The following is a 23,146-nucleotide window of genomic DNA, read 5'->3' on the forward strand; positions in this document are numbered from 1 at the left end:
ACTTGAGTAGGTGACCTTTCAAGGCAAAGCCTCTATTCTAAATAACCTATAACCCACAAGGAGCCTCCTGTTAGCAGAAGTTTTTCAGGACGTTGTATAACAATAGAAGTAAAATCAACGATTCTCAGGATAAATTCTTACCAGAAATCTTTAATTCATAAGAATTATGAAAAATGTGGTTTGTTATTTGTTCAGTATTTAGTTTGTGTTTTTCTAGCTGGAATCCCAGTGGCTTTAGTGCCCAGACAGAATAGACAGGTTGCTTTTTAAGTTCATAATCAACTTAAATACAGTTCACATAGTAGCAAATGTGTTCCACAACATCTCTGGCATGAAGGAAGATGAATGTCATCATATGCATAAATGACAAATGCTTTCCAGGACCTACTTCACCTTCCCTTATGAGGGAGTTAATTTAGCATGTTAGTTTACTATTTATTGTCCATCATTGTGTATTTTCTGTATGAATGAAGTAGCCAGAAGAAAATTGGATGATTCACCTCTGTGTTTCTTTGGCCAAAAGTCTTTAATTAAATTGGAATTAAATTGCTGGAGTTCCAGCAAAATATAATTATGTTATTTAGACCCTTGTTCCATCATGATTTTAATCCAACTCAGGCTATGCTTTCAAAAAAAAAAAAAAAAAAAAAGGGAAAGGGCAGCCCTGCACCTCTTTCCTGCCATTAACAGAACTTGTTTTAGCTTCATCTCTTCTACCAGCACTACTGATGCTATATTCTAAGCCACTAAAAGGAAATGATCCAGGCTGGAAATGAATCCCTTTTTGCTAGGTTAGTTTCCATACACATTAGTTTCTTCATTCAGAGTTCTCCGATGGAGAGAGATATACTGCTCATCAGTGTGAAGTCCACATAAAGGAAGAGGCAGAAATAAGAAGCTGGGAGAAGCAAGAAAGAGGGCTGGACTTCCTTTCAGAGATAGCTTGTAGCCATGGCTTTTACATTTGCCATTTGAGACCAGACAGGCTTCTTAATGGTAAAGCATTTCTTAAGTAGTGTGTATGATCTTGCTGTGGATCAAAAGTATAGGCCAAGTCACAATTAATTCATGGTGCTCTGACTCTGAGTAGCTTTCAGGTCTCTGCAAGTGGTCTGTTGAACTACTGTAAATTTTTTGACACCCCTCATCCTTGACACACAATTCCATGTAATTGGCAGGCATAATTGGAATACTGTAGTCAGTAACAGTGGTCAGGCAGATACTTGCAACTGCTTTTGTTATAAAGGTTTTCAATATCAGTGTTTTTCAGATTATATTAGTAAAAATTTTGTTTCATTAAAAAAAAAAAAGGCAGACAATACTGTTTGCTGTCAAAGACATGAGGTGACTCAGATTAAAAAACCAAAAAATTATGTGGACCTTCAGCAAAAAAGATTTATGATCTGACCTCTTAATATGTCTTCCAATGACATTTTTGCATGATTTCTGGAAGGTAAAGGATAACTTTTCTTTTTCATCTTTATCTCAATTTGCATATCAATTCCCTGTCAGCTTTCTAGTTAAGTAACAGCTTCTGCTGTTTTCTCAAGCCTGTATAATTACGGGATGATTGCTGCTGAGGGCATTACAATTATTTGTGAGATTGCACCTGCCTTTCATTAGTAAATGAAGCATCCTTAAGTGACAGTTTGACGGTAAGTGTTGAATGTGCTGGAATTAATGAAGACTTAACCAGCTGGCTCCTATTTCACTTTGTGCAGTTCCAGACAACATGACATCAGTGTGAGCAGCTCACAAGGTGCTTCCTATTGTGCCTTGTAACGCTATTCTGCTACACAATACACTAAAGGAAGAGCTGCTTCTCCTCTCACTTTATATGGAGGAGAGCAAGCAAACTCAATAATTGATACCACATATGACTGATAGCATACCTGGATACTTGAGACAAGCTGTTTGATTGCTTCAGCTAGCTGTCATCATTTGCTTTCCTCCTCCTTGGAAGGAGGAGGCGTTTAGCCAGAATGATTCTCAGCTTAGGAAAGAAATGCTTTTTTGCTAGAGCAGAACTGGGGGAATCATGCTAGTTGCATGTACTCTTAAGTATGACTTACCACGTCTGATGTTGTTATCTTGTCAGTAGCTGATTAAAAAATATTATGTATTTTAAATATGTTTACATAGGAGGAAAACTACTGAGAGCTGAATTCTTAGGCAAATGCCTTGCCACATCACATGGGCCTGTGAGAGAGGTGGATAATCAGGAAGAATTTTGTGGTTTGGTGGTTGTTCCCTATATATACACCCTCATCAGCCACTAGCTCTAAGACAAGAAGATGCATATTCTCTAAATTTATGACCTGAACAATGTTCTAAACTGATCATCCAATGTTTCATTGGCAGTTTCATTGCCAGTCTTGCTAGTTTTGGATGCAGGGCAGAATTTGCTCTAAATAAATACTAGATAGTGGGGATTAGGGGATATTTCTGTTAATGGGATGGGACTGATTATTATGGTTCCTTACAGGACCTGAAATATAACTTGTTTTGCAACTGATGTAGAAATACATGAAATGCAAACTATTTCACTGCTCATATTATGGTTCTTTTGTGAAGTGTGTGAATTCTTCTAGCAAAACACAGAGGTTCATAAAGAGCGCATTAAAGCAGTGTAAATGCAGTCCCACCACAGAGCCATTGAGAATGCAAGCGAATGCAAGCTCTTCTTTCGTGTTCAGCCAGCTCTACTTTGCATGCTAGTAAGTTATTTCAAATTCTGTGATACCACAGGGAAAGCTGAAGTTTGCCTGCTGTTTGGAGCAGGGGCTGTCCTGTTATCCATGTTCCTAACGTATGGGAGTTTGCAGCCTTCATCAAAGTGACCACAGTGCAAAGTGATTGTTAGCAAGAAGAGTTAATAGCGAATAAATAAGTACATGACTTCTATTATTAAATCAATTGTCTCCAATAGAGGAATACTCCAAGTTAGAAGATCGTTTTCTTAATCTTTTTTGTTATTTATAGCTTTCTAGATCCATTTATTGAATGTTTTTGGCCTATACCTTACTTTTTTGATTTAATTTTGTTTCATGTTGGGTCATTCCACGGTGGAGAAGTATTTCAGCAAGCTGTTTTTTTTCTTCTGATTTCACATTAACAGTATTATTTTTTACTGATAGCCTTGTCCTTAGGCTATTTCAGTTATTTTATAGTGTATATTGCTTTCTGAGACAAAAGCAGGTGGTACAGAAATGGCATCTTTAATGTTTTTCTGCTAGATCTGAGTTTCCTTCCAAAAGGTTGAAAAATAATTCTTTGCAGTAGTTTCCAGTATTTCTATAGTACAATAACACTTTTTTTTTTTTTTTTAACAGGATTGCACGTTTTTCACTCGGAAAGAAATCCTTCGGTAAGTAAATTGTATTAATTTTTCATTCATGATTCGTATGGAAGTGACTCAATCTTTTTTCTGACTTGTGAGAAAACCAAATAAAGCCAGTTATTTTGCATGAATAAATGAGTGTAAGACTGGACTCAAGATACACTTATAATATGTAAATATGTATAAGGAAACAAATGACGATTAGCTTAATGTCAGTATCATAGACTTTTCTAGGGATAAGCCATTGAACAGTTGAGAGACAGTGACTTTTTATGAAAGGAATTTGCTGCTTTTCTGCTCAGATATACCAATGAGGGCACATCCTTCAGTCAGTACAGATTTTGGTATGGACTTAAGCATGGGGAAAACTGGTGGAACTTAAACATTCTCAGAGCTCTGCAGTTTATTTCTGTGCAAAATACAGAAAGTCATGAAGATTGGGGTCACTGTTTGCAATAGAAGGGACCTGGTGGTAGTGATGGATTGAGCCAAACTGAAGTAATTTCAGCCTATGTATATGCTGACTGCTTGCCCTGGATCCTGCCATGGATTCTTGATCTTCTAAGTATTCAGATTAAGGATCTGTAAAAGTATGATGTAGATCCTGTCCTGTCAGTTCACCTGTTGTTTTTCCTGAGGAATTTTGCCTCATTAGGGAGTGAGAATAAATCTGTGGTAGCTATCTAGACCTAGGAGCTCATAATGCTTCAGGATTCTTAAATCTGAATAGCTTCTTAGACATTAGAAGCCTTTGTTTTCATAAACATTGAGAACTGCTTTGAGATCAAAAATAGACATGGTCTTTGGGAGAAATATTTTTTGCCTCTGCTCTGTTGCTGTAAACCTCAGTAAGACTGATCATTGACTGTCAAGACTAAAACGAATGGCATGGCTTTGAGTGGGTTGCTTTATTTTTTGCTGGAAAAATAGAGGTGGTATTTCAGCTGATTTCTTGCATACCTTGTTCTCATAGAGAAATGATGCACTCACTCCTCAGCAGTGCACAACATCTCTGAGACAACTGTGCAGTAAGAACATTGCAATACCACCACCTAAGCCAGGATTTAGTTTGGTCCAGGTCTCTCAGATAATTGTTATGGTTTAAAATTTAGTCATATTGTTGGAGTACATTTCCATGATACATGATGGTGTGACTGAATGAGTGAGAATATGTGTGCAGTGGGTGGGTGATAGCTGGCCCAAAGATAAGTTAAGATTAATGCAGGCTGGCTCCAACAGAGATACTGGTGTCTTCAACGCAAGTCAAGGCTTCACAAAAGTGAATTACCATAGCATGGATGTAACTTCTTTAGCAAAGCATTCCTCAGTTGTGAGCCTCTAAGAATGATGCATAATCATTAGCTATGAAAAGGTATCATTCTGTGTTTGTGGTACCCTACAAAAAGTCATGCAGCTTAAATAAAAATGAGTGGTCATTATATGTTCTGTCAGGCTGCAACATTGTTAGTTCTGCTTGAGAACACTGACTTTGGCAATAACAGATTTTGTCATCACAATTTGGTCGGAAAAGCAGCTGTGACTCCAAAATAAAGATACTTTGTGGTTTAGATGTCAGAAGTGATTCAGTGACATTCTTGTACCATTATTAGTTCCAGGAGTTGGATATGGAATAAAAGATGTCCCTGTGTGGCCACCAGATCTTGGATACATACATTATATAGCCCCCCCCAAAATTCCCTAATGGTTTAGTGTAATTTCTTGTATAAAACAGACCTTTAGCCACCTTCTCAGTCTTTTAAAAATGAGCAAATACTGTTCTTCTGTTTCACAGGACTGCTTTATACACAGATACACAACTTCTGAAATAAATTTGTTTGGATTTGATAAATAGAAAAAGTTGCTTTATATTTCTGAAATCCTCTTTAAACTCAAAATTGTTAAAATTTTTATAAACAGTGAATTACTTGTATTTGTACTGTGTTCCTATGAGGGAAATAATTGTGAATTAAGGATTTTGCATTTTACATAAGTTAAGGTTCTCTTTGTCACTTTGAATACCTGATCTAATTGGAGAATTTGGACCCTTCTGGCGGAAGTGATTTGTAAACTGTGAAACTATGTTATCTTGCTCTTAGGAGTAATTTCTTTTTCTCCTTTGGGATAGTCTCTAAGGAAATATTGGAACTGGCCTGAGAGAATCATTGTTTTCCACTGCAAAAAGATAAGTGACTGATTTTGGTACTTGTACACCTAAAATACATCTAGAGAAAAATTTGTGGACAAACAGGAAGCCTAAAACGTGTGCAGTACAGGCCCAATTTAAAGATTATGACATAAAATGTCATCAATTTTATAGCAAGACCGTAACATTAGTGGGGGAAGAAGGGACTCAGAACTGTAAAGTGCTGGTGAAAGAGAGGAAATAAGGAGTCAAACATCCCCACGGAAGTTGTAATTAGGAAACTGCTGAATCTGAATAGACAAACTTTTTTTTTAATCTGGAAAACAATATTTCCAAACTGTAAATTTGAACTATCATGTGCAACTGAGAAAATACAGAAAGTGCAGTTTGAAAAATACACTGCATATTTCAAGAAAAGATATTCTAAAGTAATGAAATTAGAAAACATCATTGTATGTCAGTCAAACAGGAAGTCACAGTATTGCAAAATCTGACTATGAAATGAAGAATCAGCAAGTTCTGTTCTCTTTTTCTGGATTGCAGTGAATAAAAAAATACTTGTAGAGAATGAGTTTGCAATGTGCAGCTTTGACAAGCCGATAAAAACTGGTTAAAATTAAGAGATATTTCTGTATGGAATTGTCATAAAACTTTCACATGCATTCTGCAATTTTTCTAGACATGTGAGACGGAGGTGAAACTTACGTTGGAGTTTGCTATCAGGGCACTGAAGACAATGTTTCAGAACATTCTAGAAATCACAACAATAAATGATCTAGATTTGCAAATATTTTTTATGTAACAGTATTCTGAGGTTGATTTTTGGTGTATGCCATATCTGAAACCTGAGACTCTATTGCATGCAGGACCTTTGGTAGTGGTAAAAACAGGTCACAATTTATTTCAGTAAATAAGAGAACTCCATTGTCCTGCAAGACTGTTGGCAGCATAAAGGAATATCTGACTAGAAATGGAACTTTACTTCCTCTTTGATTTAGCCAGATTTGATTTTAGGTCCAGGTCTGTTTAGGCTGAACTGGATTTCTTGTGCAGCTGCGAAGTTCAGTGAGACAATGCAGCAAGGAGTAACCTTACCAAGAAAAAAAAACATAATAGTTTTTTGGCTGAAGTCAGCCAACCTGGCTGGCTCACCATCCGTTTGCAGGAATGTTAGCGAGGACATAAGGGAAGGGGCACAGTTGTGTAGGTGGGGATGAAGGGATGAATATGGCAGCTCCAATTTAGATCGATTTAAACTGATGTAAACCAGCATGAGATTGCAATTAGGTGAAATGGGCTAAGTGTTTTTATCTGTCCCTACAGGAAAAGTAGCCCATCAAAAAGCCGAAACAACAATAAATCTATTTGCTGCTGGTTTAATGAGCTGAATCAGCTCTCTGAGGGATTAGATGAGTGCTAAAGCTGGCACAAGAGCCAGAGTGAGCAAATGCAACTGAAAATGAGAAAGGGAGAGGAGAGCAAGACTTAGCATTTCAGTACCAGTAAGGTGTTAGATTGGCTTAGTCTAACTTTAGTGTGTAAGACTTTGGTACCAACATCAGTTTAAGTCAACATAAACGCAGGCTGCAGTCGAAGGGGTTGAGGACACATTTTCGATTGATAATCTGAGTGTGAATAATTTCCAAATTATTGGGAAATAGTAGAATTTATGAATTTAAGGTGCATAAGAAATGAACACAGAATAATAAAAATGGATCTAGGAAAAAAATTAAGTTAGACTGCAGCAGAGGCAAGCATGCCTGGTGAAAGAGAAAAATAGAAACCATGGATCATTATCAGTGTTTGATAGCTATTTATCACCAGAAAACCTAAATACACTCTTAAGTCTTTATTAAAGATGGTTAATTTTGAGAAGTGCTTTAACCACAACTAAGAGGAGTCACTCATGGGCCCAGGGCAAGAACATGTTAAAGAATGTTGGGTAATGTAGAAATATTTGTGTTATCACTGACTCAGAACATTATCTAAAATACTTAGAAGACAGCTGGCAAATTTTGAGAGTTGTTACTGATTTTCTTGATAGGTGTGTGTCAGAGCTTTGAAAACATGCGCCGCTTTTCTTAAGGAGAATGTGGAAATCGGGCAAGTGTGTATAACTTCAGGACACAACTTTGGTGTATGGAAAGATGCCAGAACACACTGGTAGACAATCAGTTCATAAGTGCCTAGAACATAATACTTGCTCAGAGGCAGCCACTGTGGATTTGTTAAAAGCAAATCTCTTCCTTTGAGTGACTGCTCTTGTGGATAAGAGAAAAGAAACAGATGGAACATATCTTTATTTTGGTAAAGCCTTTTATATATTCCTGTATATGTTAGTCCTTTTCTACCTGTATAAGTGCGCTAACCTCTTGGCTAAGGTACTATTGAACATACTTAGAAAATTTGTAAGAATGGTAAGAAACATTGAGGTAAAGACAGTTGCAGACACTATGAAGATCAAGATTACCTTTTTCAACAGTGCTCAATATATTAAAGAAATTATTAGATCCAAAATGAGCAACAGGAAATTCACGCAGTCAGGTACTAAGAACTGAGAAAAATTTGCAAGCGCAGAATGCAATGTAACAAAAAAAATGAGTGTTAGTTGATCTAAGCAAAGTGAGCATGATTTTAATGAACAAACAAAACCCGCAAACCCCCTCAATCTTCTTGCAAAAAGGGAAATGTAGTTCTAGGATGCATTATCCTCAGCACTGTATACAGAATGGGAGAATTCCATTCCAGTCAGCATTGTTGTGACCTCAGTAGGAACAGAATGTCCAGTTTTGGGCATCACCATTGAAAAGAGATTTGTTGTACTGGAAGATGTCCAGTAGAGAGAAACAGGAGTAAGAGTTAAAAATGACACATGAAGAAAAGTTGGGAAAACACTTCATTCATAGCAGTGAATCTGTTTATATAACATGCCTGTCTTGTGATTGTAAATGGGAACAGGTGCTTGAGTTGTCTCTTATAAGGCAGTATTTCTCTTACTCAGTTTTGTAAATTTGATTTTCTAGCAGACAAGCTTTTACTCCACTAATAATGCTTATCTGCTCTCCAGCCCATCTGTTTCTGTTTCTCCCTGTAGAATAGCACGATTTGGCAAATACCCAGGCATTAAAACACAGGTGTTCTTGGGTGTCTGTCCTAGCCAAAAAGCACAAAATGTGTAAATTAAAGTTGTATAGCTTGAGGCTGACTTAACCTAGCTAGAAAAATGCTGGGGGAATATGGCACTAAATTACCAAGCTGGGCACTATCTGCACAGTCAACGAATCTTTGAACCTTTTTGTAGAAGAAAATTAGTGATTCTGTTGCATTCTTTTCTCTTTGCCTGTTTGTTGGCATGTTTTTGGTGGGTGAAAGGTGAGGTGCAGAGGAACCCTTCTAGCCAATCCAGCTATATGCTGGATTTTAAATCTGAAACCTGCCTGAGAGTTAAACTGAGGAGATGAGCAGTGGTTTCCTCCAAGTGTCTGGAAAGCCTTCCTTATAAGGGAGCAAATGCAACAAACCACTTGAGATTCATCTCCCTGTGGAACAAGTTGCTCTGCAGATGGAGGGAGGGATTAGAACACAACTCCTGTTTTTCTGACATATCCCATCTTTCAGAAAGTTTGGGGTTCATATGCAGAAAGGGGAAATCCCCATATTGTCAGCTTTGTGGAAAAAAGTGACTGCCAAGGGAATAATGTTTTGAGGAACTCTATACCCTTGGGAATCTTCCTGAATTTTGTGCAAGAAACTGCATACAGGAATAATACATATCTTAAAGCTATTATAGATCTTCTTGTTAATTATGTTTCTGTTCTTGTTATTAATAATGTTTCTGTATTCTCTGTGAATGGAAAAAAAGGAAAAAAAGGCTTCTAGACAATTCCTACATCTCCTGTACTGTAAAGCTTTCCTTTGTTGTGTTTTAGTTAGACTGCACCTGTTTTGCTAGGCGCAGGTGAGGACAAAATAATTCTCAGTATTAATATGTATGGAATCTGGAGTACTGGTGTACTGTGTCCAGTTCTGGGCTCCCCAGTACAGGGGAGAGATGGAGCTACTGGACCGAGTCTGGCAAAGGGCCACCAAGATGATTAAGGAACTGGAGAATCTCTCATATGAGGAAAGGCTGAGAGAGCTGGGATCTGGAGGGTGCAAAGAAGATGGAGCCCAGTGACAGGACAAGGGGCAGTGGATACAAACTGAAACACAGGAGATTCTGTCTGAACATGAGGAAGCACTTCTTTCTTTTTTTTTTTTTCCTTTTATTTATTTTTTTTTCCCTGTGTGAGGGTGACAGAGCACTGGAACAAGCTGCCCAGAGAGGTTGTAGAGTCTCCATCCTTGAAGATATTCAAAAGCCATCTGGACATGGTCCTGTGCAACCTGCTGTAGGTGCCCCTGCTTGGCAGGGGGTTGGAGCAGATATCTCCAGAGGTCCCTTGCAACCTCAGTTATTCTGTAATTCTTTGAATGACCAGCAGAAAAGAGGCCTGTAAGCAGTTTTTTCAGTGGTGCTTCAAGAAAGGAAAAATACTATAAACTGCTTTTATCTATACTTACTATGCATCATGTAGTTCTGTGAACAGCAGAGTTACATGTACTGAAAGGCAGTCTTCCTAAATATGACTGGATCTTTTAGAATAAATGTATTATTATAAATCATCTGCCAAAACAATTTTTCATGCAGAATTTCTTTTCAATTTTGCTGCAGATGGTTTAGGAGGTTATTTATTTAGTATTGTCTTGAATTAATTTGCACTGCTTCATTTTGCATTGCAGAGATGAAAGAACACTTGACATGTTGACTAAAAACTGGCAGAAGGCTCATCTATCCACCTTTTCTCTTTCTCTTATACTGCTTTTTTATAAATCTGATTTCTGTGTCCAGTTACTGTATTTTATTAATATAATGAAAATAACTTCAACTGGAAAGCATAGAAGAGACAAGGCCTAGGAAATGTAACAAAATTCCTTCACCTTTCAACTCTTCCTGCTTGTGTTTCTCACTATTCTTTGTTCTTTATCCTTTTGTCGAAGTGTGGCAATTTAGTGAGTTGTGGTTCCAGTTTCTATCCGACATCCCTGGGTGGTGCCTTCAGATGTGGCACTAAGTTTCCAATCGTTTTGGTTTCAGCTTCATATGGTAGACCCCTTTCTCTAATAGACTGTTCTAAAGTCTTGCAATCCTTGGAGGCAATGATTCACTGAGGAATTGCTGCAGCACAGAGATTTATGCCTTAGCTACCAATGTAGCATTTAACTGTCACAACATTTAACTGTCATTGCAAAAGCAGTTTGTGAATGTATGGCATAAATCTGAGTCCCTGAAAATACTTTATCAGTTGCAGACAGCCCTGAAGGCCCCTCCTTCCTCACTTTTTCAGCCCCAGATTAAAGAAACTCCTTCTCTGTGAGCTATAGCAACTTTTTCTCTGTGTGTGGCAGACTTATGGATATAGGTCTGTCTGGACCTGTTCCCCAGCTCTCCGATGACATGTTTGTCCATCTGCACTAATAACACTGTAGGACAAGAGAGTGTGTACATCTCAACAATTTGCATCAGTAGGGGACTACAGCCTCTGTAGCGTCAATTGTAAATCAGTTCCCATCAGTGTCTTTGCATCAGCACAATGCATTCTTTCTTGCAGTCTGTGCAATCCCATCTTGAATGCTGTTGCTTCTTTTCCTTCCAGCCATCTATGTCTCCAGGGACTCAGAAGGGCTGATTGCTCAGATCTGTCCATTTCCAGGGCTATGGATAGACTTGTCAGTGCTCCTGCTGATTCCTCGAGTGGTGAATTCTTCTCGGCATATTACAAGAAGTCCTTCTCCAGTTGTTTTGTTCAACTCTGGCATCTGGACAGGAGCCTGTATCTTTGATTGTGGTGAATAACTGAAAGTGCAACCGAACAGCAACAGAGCGCTTCTCTGGACCTGCTGCTGCCATAGTTTATTCTATTCTGTACAGTCAGTGTCTGGTCAGGTCATGCCATGACTCCTATGAACTTGCGAGACTGTCCATCAGCACAGTTCCAGTTAAGCCATTTTGCTATTTATTTTTCTGTAAATATGCAGAGCAATCTAGAATTTACTCTTTGGGATGGTCTTGATTGTAATGTTTAAGTCTTTGAATGCATTCCTGTTATTTATTATTGAATAAATCAGATATATATTGCTGAATAAAAATGTTTTCCCTTTATAACATAAATCAAGTGACTGGTACTATGAAGACAGGACAAGAGTTGCTGAGATGTTTATTAGATTCTAAAGGCCACTTTAAAGCCTCTACTTATTACTAATCAATGAGCCATTACAAGGTTTTATCTTTTGTTTTCAGCACTCCTTTAGTGCAGAGTTCTCATTACAAATGCAGCCCAGCCAGCTGTAATGTGTTGTCACTACATTTAAGGGTGGTGATTTATGTATATCAAGCCAAGGAAGAGCTGCTCTGTGTTTTAACATACCCACTGGTGGTGACCTTGTGGGGTACAAGCTGATTTTCTCTCAAAGCTCAATAGCAAATTAAAACAATCACCGCAGGCTGTAAGCTTGGCAATCTCTTTTTTTCAGGTCTACACAGGTATAGCTGGAGGCTGTGTTATGAGTTTGGAGATAGTCCAGTCGAGCTGTGTCCAGCAAATACCCACAAAGTGTCACCCTTGCTGACTCCAGGATGCTACACCCTTGAGAAGTGGGGACAGACTCTGACCCACCGTTTTTACCATGTAAAATACTCACAAGTGGTGGAATGAATGTTAGCATAAACAAGAAGCAGACTGTGGAGGCAATACTGTGTTGTGGGGTTTTTTTTCTGAACACAGCTTTTTTGGTTTTCACTGATTGATGGGCAGATGAGTTAATTTAAAAACTTCTGCTGCCTACATGGATAAGTGTTGTTCTGCCCTTACTTAACTGACTAGTTCAATACAAAAAGTATACCCATGTTTGCTTGCACAGGCAGTACTGCTGTTGCAGCTGCATCAGTTACCTCAAGGAGCAGATTGTGAAAACTTTTGTATTTTCAAACACATCAGTTTCCTGAATCTCACTGCAGTTTCTTAAGTGTTAGTGCTTATGCAAGGGAGGTGGGTGGGCTTGAAATTTCTGTAAGGGAGATCAGCAGTTTGGGTTTAGACTGAATTAGTGTGATACAGAATCACAGCCATAATGAATACAGTACATTGAGCTTAAACATATACCAAAATCTGTGGGGACAGGGCATCATGAAGAAATTAAATTTGTCACTACATTCCCTCCCACTTTCATCTGTGAGAGGGAAGACATTACTAAACACTGCTCGCTTTTCCTCTCCTTCTTCCATGCATCCTGGCAACAAAAAGAACACATCCAGGAATGGGAAAATGCTTCTGCATGCATCCAGATGAATTTTTTGAAGCAAATATCACTGCAGGATCCGTAGTCACTACTGCAAAGTCAGAGAGGCTGGTTTCAGGTCCTGGGCTTCTGAATATACACCATGGTCTATATATGGTAAAGGCAGCCTTTCCAAATCTATATGTGTTCAGACAGTACTTCAAAACCTTACATTGCTCCCCTGACAAGACATAAATATTTCTGTGAGTAGGGCAGAAAGCTAAAGCAGCTTTAGGTTATTTTCAGATATGCTTCTTGTTGAGGGGCATGCTGAGTAAAAGGGCAAAAAGCCCTTCCTCTATAGGTCATAGCTGCTCCTGATATGTTCAAGTCGCCCAAAGTGCATTGTGCTTCTATGAGAACACAAGAAATATTAGAACCTTTACCACAGAGGTTTGTTTATTTTCTATTTACGGTTAGTAGTTAATGTTATTGAGAGATGTGTCAGAACAGTCAGTAATCTGTAAAGTGCCAATCCGTGCAGCATTTGGGAGGTGATTACTGAGTCTGACTCACAGTATTGGTCATAGTACTTGGTCCCAGTACAGCAGTGGTATGACAAATTGATGTAGTGATGTATTGCATAGAGGCAGGAGGTTTATGGGTGTAAATAACCCTTATGCCTACTGATCTTCACATTGTGTTATAGAATAATGGATCAGAAATGCATTAGGTTTCCTTGCCAAAAAGTAAGTACTCACCCAGTGTAATGTAGGTTACTCAAGTAAACAGAAGTGTTGCTGAAGCTCATGCAAAAGGCACTGTGTTTCACTGTGGTATGTGGCTTTCTCAGAATCCTGTAAAAGGCTGAGGAAGCTTTGGGGTTTTTTGAACCTGTTTTCTGCAAAATCTGGTCATTTGAGAGACTGGCAAACCAGTTTGCCATAAAACTGCATGGTGTCCCTGAAGAACTTTCCAGCATAAAGACCTTTCAGTGGGAAAAGGTGTTAGTATTTTTTTGTTGTTGTTCAGTTGGTTGGGGTTTGTTTGTTTGTTTTATTGTAAAGGATAAAAGCTTGTGCAACATACTGTATGTTGGTTTTGGAACGCAAGCGAGAGAAAGCTTATGGCCTTTTCCATTGTGATATTAGCTAATCATGCCATGCAGTAAGGCTATCGCAAATAGAGTTGTATGATCCTTGCAGATAAAAGCGTGTGAAAGACTATTTTATTGCTGTAGTTTAGTTTGCAGGAGTTGGATCACAGCCACTTCCTACAGACTCATTTGGATGCTTTAGCATGAAATCCACTCAGGTGGAAAGTTCTTATACCTACAGATCTTTGAGCGATTTGGTGAATTAATGGAAGAGTTAGTGGGAGGAGGACAGGATATCAGAGCTGCCCTCAAATCTGCTGTTAATTACTTGCACGTTTCTGTGTCCATCATCTGCCTGCCAGCTAATTCTAGCAGAGTCCTGCTGAGCCTGAGACAGTGGGCTGGAAGGCTGGTAACTCCTTTCTTCCTATCTTCGGAGGTAAAAGAAAAATTTAACTTTAAATGGATGGACTGAGAATGTATTATCTTAACATATTTCTGTAAAAATAAATATTGTCTGCATTGTGGATGTTTCTGAATAAAACACAGGTGTAGAAGCTGCATGTATTAACATGTATAGGTAAGGACATATATATATGTTACAGTAAAGATGTTTGACAGGGGAGGTTTTTTTATTGGTTTGGTGGTTTTTCCCCACCTCCCCTCCCTGGGCATGCATTTCCCTTCCTGATTCTAAAACTTGAATTCTGCCAGGGAATGTGGTGTTCAACTCATTCCTTCTGGCCATAACTCCTTGCAGAAAGGAAAGAGGAATTAGTTCCATTATAATCTGTGGCAGCAAACTAAAGGAATATGTTTTTATTCTGTGTCCTTTGGCAATGTTTTTAGCTAAAACCTAATCCCTTCTGAGAGATGCTTTGAATATTCTTAGAGATGCTTTCTGAAATTAATGTGTTTACATTGTGTGGAGGTGTAAATGTGCTAGGGTAGTATCATTTTCTTGAAGGAATTGCAAAAACTCAATGTCTGAAGTAGTAGGAAAAGCACAATAAGAGAGAATGCATCAGTGTTGGGTCATTGTACTTAACCACGGTGCCATCAGGTGGACACAATGTAGGTGCCTTGTAGGAGTGCTCTCGTTGGCCTCATACTAGAAGACACAAATTAGTCGGTATCCCAGGGACAAGAAAGGCCTTTCTAAGATCTAATACAAAACCTAACTGCTCTGCGAAGCACCTTGCAACTAACAACACAATATGTTCCAGTTGAAATATCAGATCCTTCTTTCAGCGACTGGAGAGTTTGGATTGACTTCAGTATAAATAGGTTGTTTTAATTTCGGTGGACAAGATGGTGAATTCTGTCAGCAAGAAATGATGGGTTTACTTTGCACTGATATTGCATGTTATAAAGAGATTAAACCTTTGTCCTGAGAAAAGGAATGTCAGTAAGCAGCTGGGAAGACCTGTGGCTGTGCCTTCTTTTTGATCTCTCTCCCTCTACCTCTTCATCATTGAAATAAGATTGTTGCTTTGCAGCAAATGGCATATGGGACACAGCATTGCAACCTGTTATGTGCCTTACAAGGGTATTTCTTGTGTTAGAATCATATTGCTTGCTCTGTAGATATTGTTTCAAAATTTCTTACTTAATTTGGTGAGCATCATAAGAAGCTTTAGTATTTCTATCAAAATAGTACTGAGTACCAGATCACTGTGAGTCAGAGTGGTGACAATGAAATGCTTTTTTATGTACCCGTAATAAGTACTTTTTATTTGTCATCTTAGTATTCAGTCTCTATTGTAGCACTGTGTTATTCCCAGTACTGAAGTAATTTTAAATTCACACTGTTGTGGCTGATTCTTTTGTTACTATTAACAGGTGTTTGTTTATTCTTCTGATATGTTTGTGTTTCAGTAACAGATACTTTCCCACAACATTTTTAGACTTCTGTCATATGTTTGTTCCCAGTAGAAATTGACTCAGCTTTTTTTTTTTTCTTTTTTTACAAAAAAGAGGTTTGTTAAGAGTTCTTTATTGAAAACTAAGAGAAATTCCATACCTTGCATTTTACATTAATATAACAAGCTTAGTAAACTATGAAACACAGATCACTTTATTCCAATCCCTTCTGTGTCTCCTGAAAGACATTATGGAGAACTCCTTTAAGATGCCCATCTCAGTGTCTGGATTCATAGTCCTGTTGGAGGAGACAGAGCAAAGACAGAAGAGTCTAATACTAGAGAAAGTAGAGAAGAAAATCTTGACAGTTAAAATAAGCAGGCATTGCCAGCTAGTGTGTTTTGAAATGTTGCCCACAATGGTCAAGCTGTTCCAGTGATGAATGCTTTATTTTCATGAAGACTAGAACACCCTTTCAGTATTCTAGCTTTTTTTTTTTTTTTAAAAAAAAAATCCTTAGATGGATATTTGATTTGAAAGGTTTGCTTTTCTTTAAGTGCTTTTAAGCTGTTTTTTTCTGTTGTATTTAGGGGCATCTTTGTAGCTGCTATTTACAACAGAGGAATCAGTTCCTGGAGTGGGAAATGGCTATTGCATCTTGAATTACACAGCATTTATGAAATGTCAGGGTGAGCTGTGGTAAGCAGCTGAAATATGCTTAGATCAGTGAATATTTAATTTCCTGTATGGCACAGTATATTGCTTCACAGTGTAAAGACATTTGTTTCTTAAGATCCAGACAAAGCGTATTTCTATGTTCCGTTTCATGTGTTCTTTGTGACACGTCATAATCATGACCAAAGAGATGCTGAGAAAAGAGATGCCTGTAGATTATTTTCTCCTAGTTTTTGTAATTCATTACCCACATTAATCTGAAATAGCTCAGTTGCTTGTGGGGCTGACTGAAGGGTTGCTGAAGCTAAAGCTGGAAAGATGAAGGGGTTGGTGAAGGGAATGGAGTTCCTGTATTACTGGTTTGTTTATGTTCTGCTGTTTAAAACATGTTAATCTCTATTTTAATTGTTAGTGTACCAAGTAAGCAGGCAGGATTTTTTTGTTAAAATGAAAATAAGTCACAAAATAATAAACACATGTGACCTAATGAGAGACCAGAATACTCCGTGTTACTACATAAGACAAGGCAAAATGACCACTTTCTGCCCTAATCAGTTTATGAATTAGGTGTAAGAAAATTTTTACATATGGTAAAAATTACATTTTATAGTACATGGCATTTTCTAAGTTTTCTGTGAACAGCAACTACCTAATCTTTCTTCCTATTCTTTTTACACATACAGTATTTGATAGAGGACTGTCAGGTCATACGTTCATGCTAAATATATTGATCTCTGACTAATCTTTGAGCACTGAGATAAAACGTGTTCCTCTCCAACCTTTTTTGTGCTGTTATTTGACAGAGTCTTGGATTTTAGATACTTGTCTGCTAGAATGAGATATTACTAGAATCAGTAAAATTAGAAAATCAGCAGAATTAATCTTTCCAATGTATGAATTGCTTCTAGACAGGTAATTTATTACTTACCAGGCAATTTCTGTCTGTAGTTTGTTTGAGAGCTGAAAATTTGAGATCCATTGGTGAGTTTGAATTGGATACCCATTTTACTTGAAATGTTTTTATGCCTACTTTGAGTGAGCATCCCAGTGAGAATAAATCTACTAAGATAGTTTTAAAGTTTACATCCTGCTTTATTTTATGTTTTCTTTACATATGGCTGTTTTCTCTTGGCTTTTGGACTCATTCACTAGAATATTTGGAGACAGCAAATGAAGGGTGGGATTAACACTTGTTAATTCAATTAATAATTGGAAGTAACATTGTAGAAACATTTGTGCAATCTTTGCCCATGTTGTGCATGAGACTGAGACAGTTTTTATACTTTACTGATATTCAGCTTCTAAACCTTTAGAAACATCAATATGTTTCGTGGCCTTTGACTCTTCCTTTACCAGCTCCCTTACAAAACTATAACATAACACTGTTTGCACGATAAGCAAGCTTTAGAGAGTGAAATGGTTGACTTGCATCTCTCAGGAAGAACACTTGTTTATTGCCTTTAAAATATACTGGTTTGATGAATAAGCTGTGCCAAGAATGAAACGAAACTATGTGAAATGGAGTGAAGTGGAAATGGTCTGTGTGCTGGTGTCAGCCAGTGCTAGAAATTTAAGACTAAACCTGCTGTGTTAGTGAGGCACAGGTAGGAAAAAGGCTTTTTTAATTCAGAAGTAAGTTCTCCCAAGGATACAGTTGTCTGTAGCATCACAGTTGCATATTGTTTAGCTTTTAAATTCTGTGAGCAGATAAACATCAACTTTTTCTTGTGTAGTGCAGATCAACCAATAATCTGCACTGAGGTGTGATGCCTGGATTATACTCACAATGTTAGTACATTGGTCCAGGCCTACTTCTTCTGTGCATGTACCTGTACACTGCTTAAATGTTATATACAGGTAGTGTGAAAGACTACTTAGTTATGCACCTCAAGTTATGCATGGGTGTTAGTAGCAGTTATGCTGGATATTGCATCAAAGCCCTCTTTTTTTTTCAAAAAGATGGGAATTTGGTGGGCTCAGACTTGTGCACTAAAAATAATAATTAGAGCTGCAAGACAAATTTGTGTCTCATTACTGTATGCATGGAATTGGTTATTTTAAATTGGTTATTGGCTGTATTTTTTCTGCTTGTTTACAGGTTGCATGGCCGATACCATGAAATGGCACCAAACGTTGTGCCCATGGACTATACAAAGGACCCAGATGTTAAACTACCTATGCAGCTTATAATAAACATGCCTGAGCTAAAGGTATCACTTCTGACTGCTTACAGACTGTAACTTATGTAGCTCATCCGCTAGAGGTTTTGCTAAATGAGTTTGATATTCTGAAGCAATTTGACATGCTGAGCTCTTCCCCTTCCTGTTATTGTTCAAGGGCAAAGCCAGCCCCAGAAACTGGAAAATATTTAGGTGGATATCTTTCTTGCAGAGATAATTGGGATAGATGTTAAGGGAAACGAGTGGGAAATAAAATTAAATTTAGCCATCTTTCCCTTTGTATATATCAATCCCTTAGAAGCCAGTGGGATCTCTGTGTGAAGAGCTGGTTAGAAATCTGAAGTTCTTATCTCAGTGTGTTGACAGGAAATTTGCCAGAGGTGTGCAGAACATTGCTGATCAAAAGTAAAGATTTCCCCCTTTTTTTCTCAGCTGCAAGAGCACCATAAATACTGTTTTTCTTAATTATCAGTAGTTTTCATTTTTCATGGAGTCATTACGTGATAGGAAGTGGAGAGACAGTCCATGTAACCACAAATGAGAGAAGCAGTAGGCATAAAGCAATCGGTGCAAAAAAAATTGAAACAATGTTTGTTTTTATTATTTCATCAGTTCAACAATTGAATATGGTTTTAACAGGACAAATATGGATTTTCTAGTATTTATTTTTTAAACAGTTCATTGAATTATGTTGTCTTTGGTTTTGTGGTCTATTTTTTTTTTCCATGTGTGCAAATTAGTTGACATTTTTAAATTACTATGATGTAGAAACAACTATTTGTTCACTGTGATAGTTGCATGAAGTATTACTAAGCTTTTTAAGAACAATGCCATAAAAACCTTGTAATTGATGGCCTTCCACTTAATTGTAATGATGAGGAAATTATTCCTTAATGTTGTAAGATACCAAATATTGGGAGGAAAAAAGCATAAGCAGTGCTTTAGAAATTCAGTTGGGGAGGAGATTAAGTCACTATAAAGTGAAAGACACTTGAATTGCATTTCATGTTGAAGTTCACAGAACCCCTTGTTCCTTTAGCATGTTTCATTCTGGGACAGTACTTGTTACTGAACAAGCAGCACATTTCACTCTGAAGAATTTTTGTTAAAAAGTGTTTGACCAGCATGTCACATAAATGGAAACATTAGAGATTAAACCCATATGAGCATTTAATTCAATAGAAGTCCTTAGAAAAATTTTCATCTGTCAGTTATGACCCTGATTTACCAGGTACCTCTGTACAGCTGTCCTCGTCTAAGGCTGGGCCAGCACTTAAAGGGGATGGCAGACGCTCTCTGTTAACCCCTTCCTTCCCCAGAAGGGGAGGAGAAAAGGGAGAGAGACTGATGGGCTGGAAAATTAAAAATACTTTAATAAAACAAGCGCAATGAAAAAGAGTATAATAATAGTATTAATACTACTAATAATAATGTAAATGAAAATATACAAAACTAATATTGAGCTTTCCAATGATGATCACCGAATTGCGAGCCATGGTGGCTTGCACCGCTGCCTGGCAGGTGGGCACTCAGATGTGCCAGACTGGATTCAGCAGCAGGCAGGAACCGGATTCAGGAATGCATGAATTGAGATCCAAGTCAGGAAAACGAGCAGAGTCCTACAGTGATGTGGCCATGAAAGAAGAAAGGCCAACCTCTGTGATCCCTCAGTTTTATACTGAGTAAAAAGTGTATGGATTGGAATATCTCATTGGTTAGTTTTCGGTCACCTGTTCTGTCCATTCCTTCCCACAGAACTGTTTTCTGCCTTTTCACTTGTGGAACACAAGAGCCAGCAGTGACGTTGGGTCCTACAGGAAAAAGTATAAACATGGGCCTTTCTGCGTACCAATCCTACCGTTACCTTAGTAACAACTATAAACATCAAGCATTATCAATTCTGAAAACAGACACTGTCTGAAAAACATGTAGCCAACTTCAGAAAGTGCAGTTACTTAGATGAAACTTAACTGCAGGAAAAAATCTACTGAAAGGAGAATTGGTCCTGTTTTAGCCAAACCAGGACAACAACTTAGAAATTTGGGTTTCTGAAGAACCTGTGAAACAATTTAGGTCTCTTTTTCACACTAAGCATGCGATTCTTCAGCAAAATCCTAGTATATGTTTATACTCTTTCTAATGATGAGTTGGCCCTGTAATAAAGTAGATGAAGAAGATGTAGTTAGCTTTAATTCCAAAATTACATGTCAAAAATTAAATTATTAATTTAGAAATTTTATAAATTAAAAAATGCAAGGAAAACTTCAGATATCATTAATTCTATCATAAAAGCCATAAATGCCACTGTCAAGAACATAGCACATCTACACTGAGTTGTTAAACATAGTAATAGTTAAGGATGTTGGTTGGGCTGTTTTGCTAATGACCTTCCTTAACAATATTGCGTAGTATAGGAATAAAATTAGTATATACCTATTGTTTAAATAGTTATAGAATTGAAACCTGTGATGTGCTATCAGTTGTTCCTAGAACTTACAAAATGGTTCTTTCATCAACTGGTTGAAAGCTATTCAGCCTTTGAACTCTTAAAGCTGCATAACCCAACCCTAATTGGAATCCAGCTCCAGGTTAGTTTCCTGTCAGCTGTGTGCATGTTGCAAGTATATGTCCTTGACTGCCACAAGTTGCAAGTATATGTCCTACCTACGGGATCATGGGATCAGATGAATGATACCAACAGGTGAATAGAGAACAATTATGTACTGCTTTTCACAAGGACAAGGAAGTATTGCATGAAATTACAGACAGACAGCTGACATAACGTGAATATATCGAGGAACTCATTGCAACAAGACATTTTGGCAAAGACTGCATTAGTCTTCAAAAATTATTTAAATGCTTTTATAGAGCAGAATTCCACAGATTGCCATTAAGTTTTATGATCTGGATGTAGTATTTAACTCAGAAAGTCTCTGAAATGCTCATTGCACTAATCTCAGAATACACTATAGGAAGGATCACTGTGCATATCTCCCTCTTTTTTTAAATTCTTGCCTTATCTGCTACTGGTTCCAGTTAGAGTTAGGCTGGTGGGCTGGATGGACTGTTATTTATGACAGTTCCCATATTATAGTTAGTTTGTTTTTCCCTTAGAAGTAATCCCTAGATCTGTTGGATTTATTCTCAATGCCCCAGTGAGATTTGTCTGAGATGATTTAATCAAAGGACGTGCTCTTTGCAGTTACCTGTCACCAGTTGTTTGAAGCTTAGCAGCTAGTACAAAAGGAAGAAGATTCTTCATCTTGAAATAGGGATATTTGCCTGACTTACTGAAGTGCTGTCATGTTGGACAGACAGCTGTATATAAAAATGCAAATTAGTGTTGTATGGAGTACAATACAACAAAAATTACTAATGGTCTTACCTATATGAATATAAAATAATCTGGTTTTTTTAGTAGCTGGCAGGATGAAATAGCATGGGCTTCACAAAGTCTAAATACATGGGAGCATCTTGAAGTATTCTGATTGTTTTCAGCCATCTGCTTTTTTTGCTTATGCATAAATATTGAATTCTTTGTGATAAAATGTATCATCCTCAAGGGTTTTTGATTCATTCATCCATTACTGCAAGTAGTTTTATATCTCTCTAACATGTCTGCAACCCATTCATCACTGTAGCATCTTAGGTGCTTGTACTAGCACTTCTGGTATGGACAATCAGTATTCCTTAAGTTTCATGTTATTATCTCTAGGATCTTGATAGTGCAATATGAAATTCTCTGGCTCAGTTATGTGACTCTGAAGAGTTTAACTGCCAGATGGCTGATAGCCTTGATTTCTCACAAAGCAGCTAAGTTCAGAAAAGGAAGTGGGAAAAGATAATCACTCACATTCTTTTTGGCTTCAGTTTGGCTTAAGGAACAGCTCATTCTATGAAAACTTTAGAGATGGGAGACTACTATATTTACAAGACAGCCTGGTACTTAAGCTGAGATGTAAAGCAGAAATTTTATACTGGACCATGATTAGATTTTGAGATACAGGAGCACATCTAGCTACCTTAGCAAACTTAGGTGGTAATGATAATAGACTTCCTAATAGACCTCTGTAAGTAAAATGGATCATAATCTATCTTCCTGCACCACTTCAAGTCTGTGAGGCTTTCTGACCCTGCTTTAGAAGTTGTCTCTAGGGTAATGGAACTTGATTTTAAGAAAATAGCAGGACAAAATTCAGTGTCAGATTTTATAATAATTCTTTCCCAAGTCTCAGAAGGCTGTGGAAGAACCTTAGAAATATTGCTGTCAGACCGCTCATTTTGTTTCAGGAATTCTAGCAGTTCATAGAGAAAGTGCTTTCAATAGCTAGTGAGCTTGTTTCTAGTAAAATATCAGTTAGAGGAGACTAGATCTTCCTCCCTAACTCTTTTAAAATGTTGACAGTAAAAGATATTAAAATGTCACCTAAGCTCTCAGTTATAAACCACGGTGAATCATGGTCATGGAGCATTTTGTGATTACCTGTGCGGATGGGGTGAGAGGGAGAGAGTCTTTTCCTAGCGTTAATTTT

At 37.6% G+C, this 23,146-nt stretch overlaps 1 protein-coding gene across 1 annotated transcript in view; it reads left to right on the forward strand.

The window, feature by feature from the left end:
- Window positions 1–3,332: 3,332 nt before the first annotated feature.
- Window positions 3,333–23,146, forward strand: part of CIB2 (calcium and integrin binding family member 2) — a gene marked incomplete at its 5' end in the record, with an annotated part of 34,278 nt that continues 14,464 nt past the window's right edge. Inside the window, 2 exons of the mRNA XM_009709067.1 lie at window positions 3,333–3,367; window positions 18,533–18,644. Coding sequence (XP_009707369.1) covers window positions 3,333–3,367; window positions 18,533–18,644 — 147 coding nt within the window. The remainder of the gene's footprint in view (window positions 3,368–18,532; window positions 18,645–23,146) is intronic.

The sequence above is a fragment of the Cariama cristata genome, unplaced genomic scaffold (genome assembly GCF_000690535.1).
Source record: "Cariama cristata isolate BGI_N322 unplaced genomic scaffold, ASM69053v1 scaffold20281, whole genome shotgun sequence".
Lineage (NCBI taxonomy): Eukaryota > Metazoa > Chordata > Aves > Cariamiformes > Cariamidae > Cariama > Cariama cristata.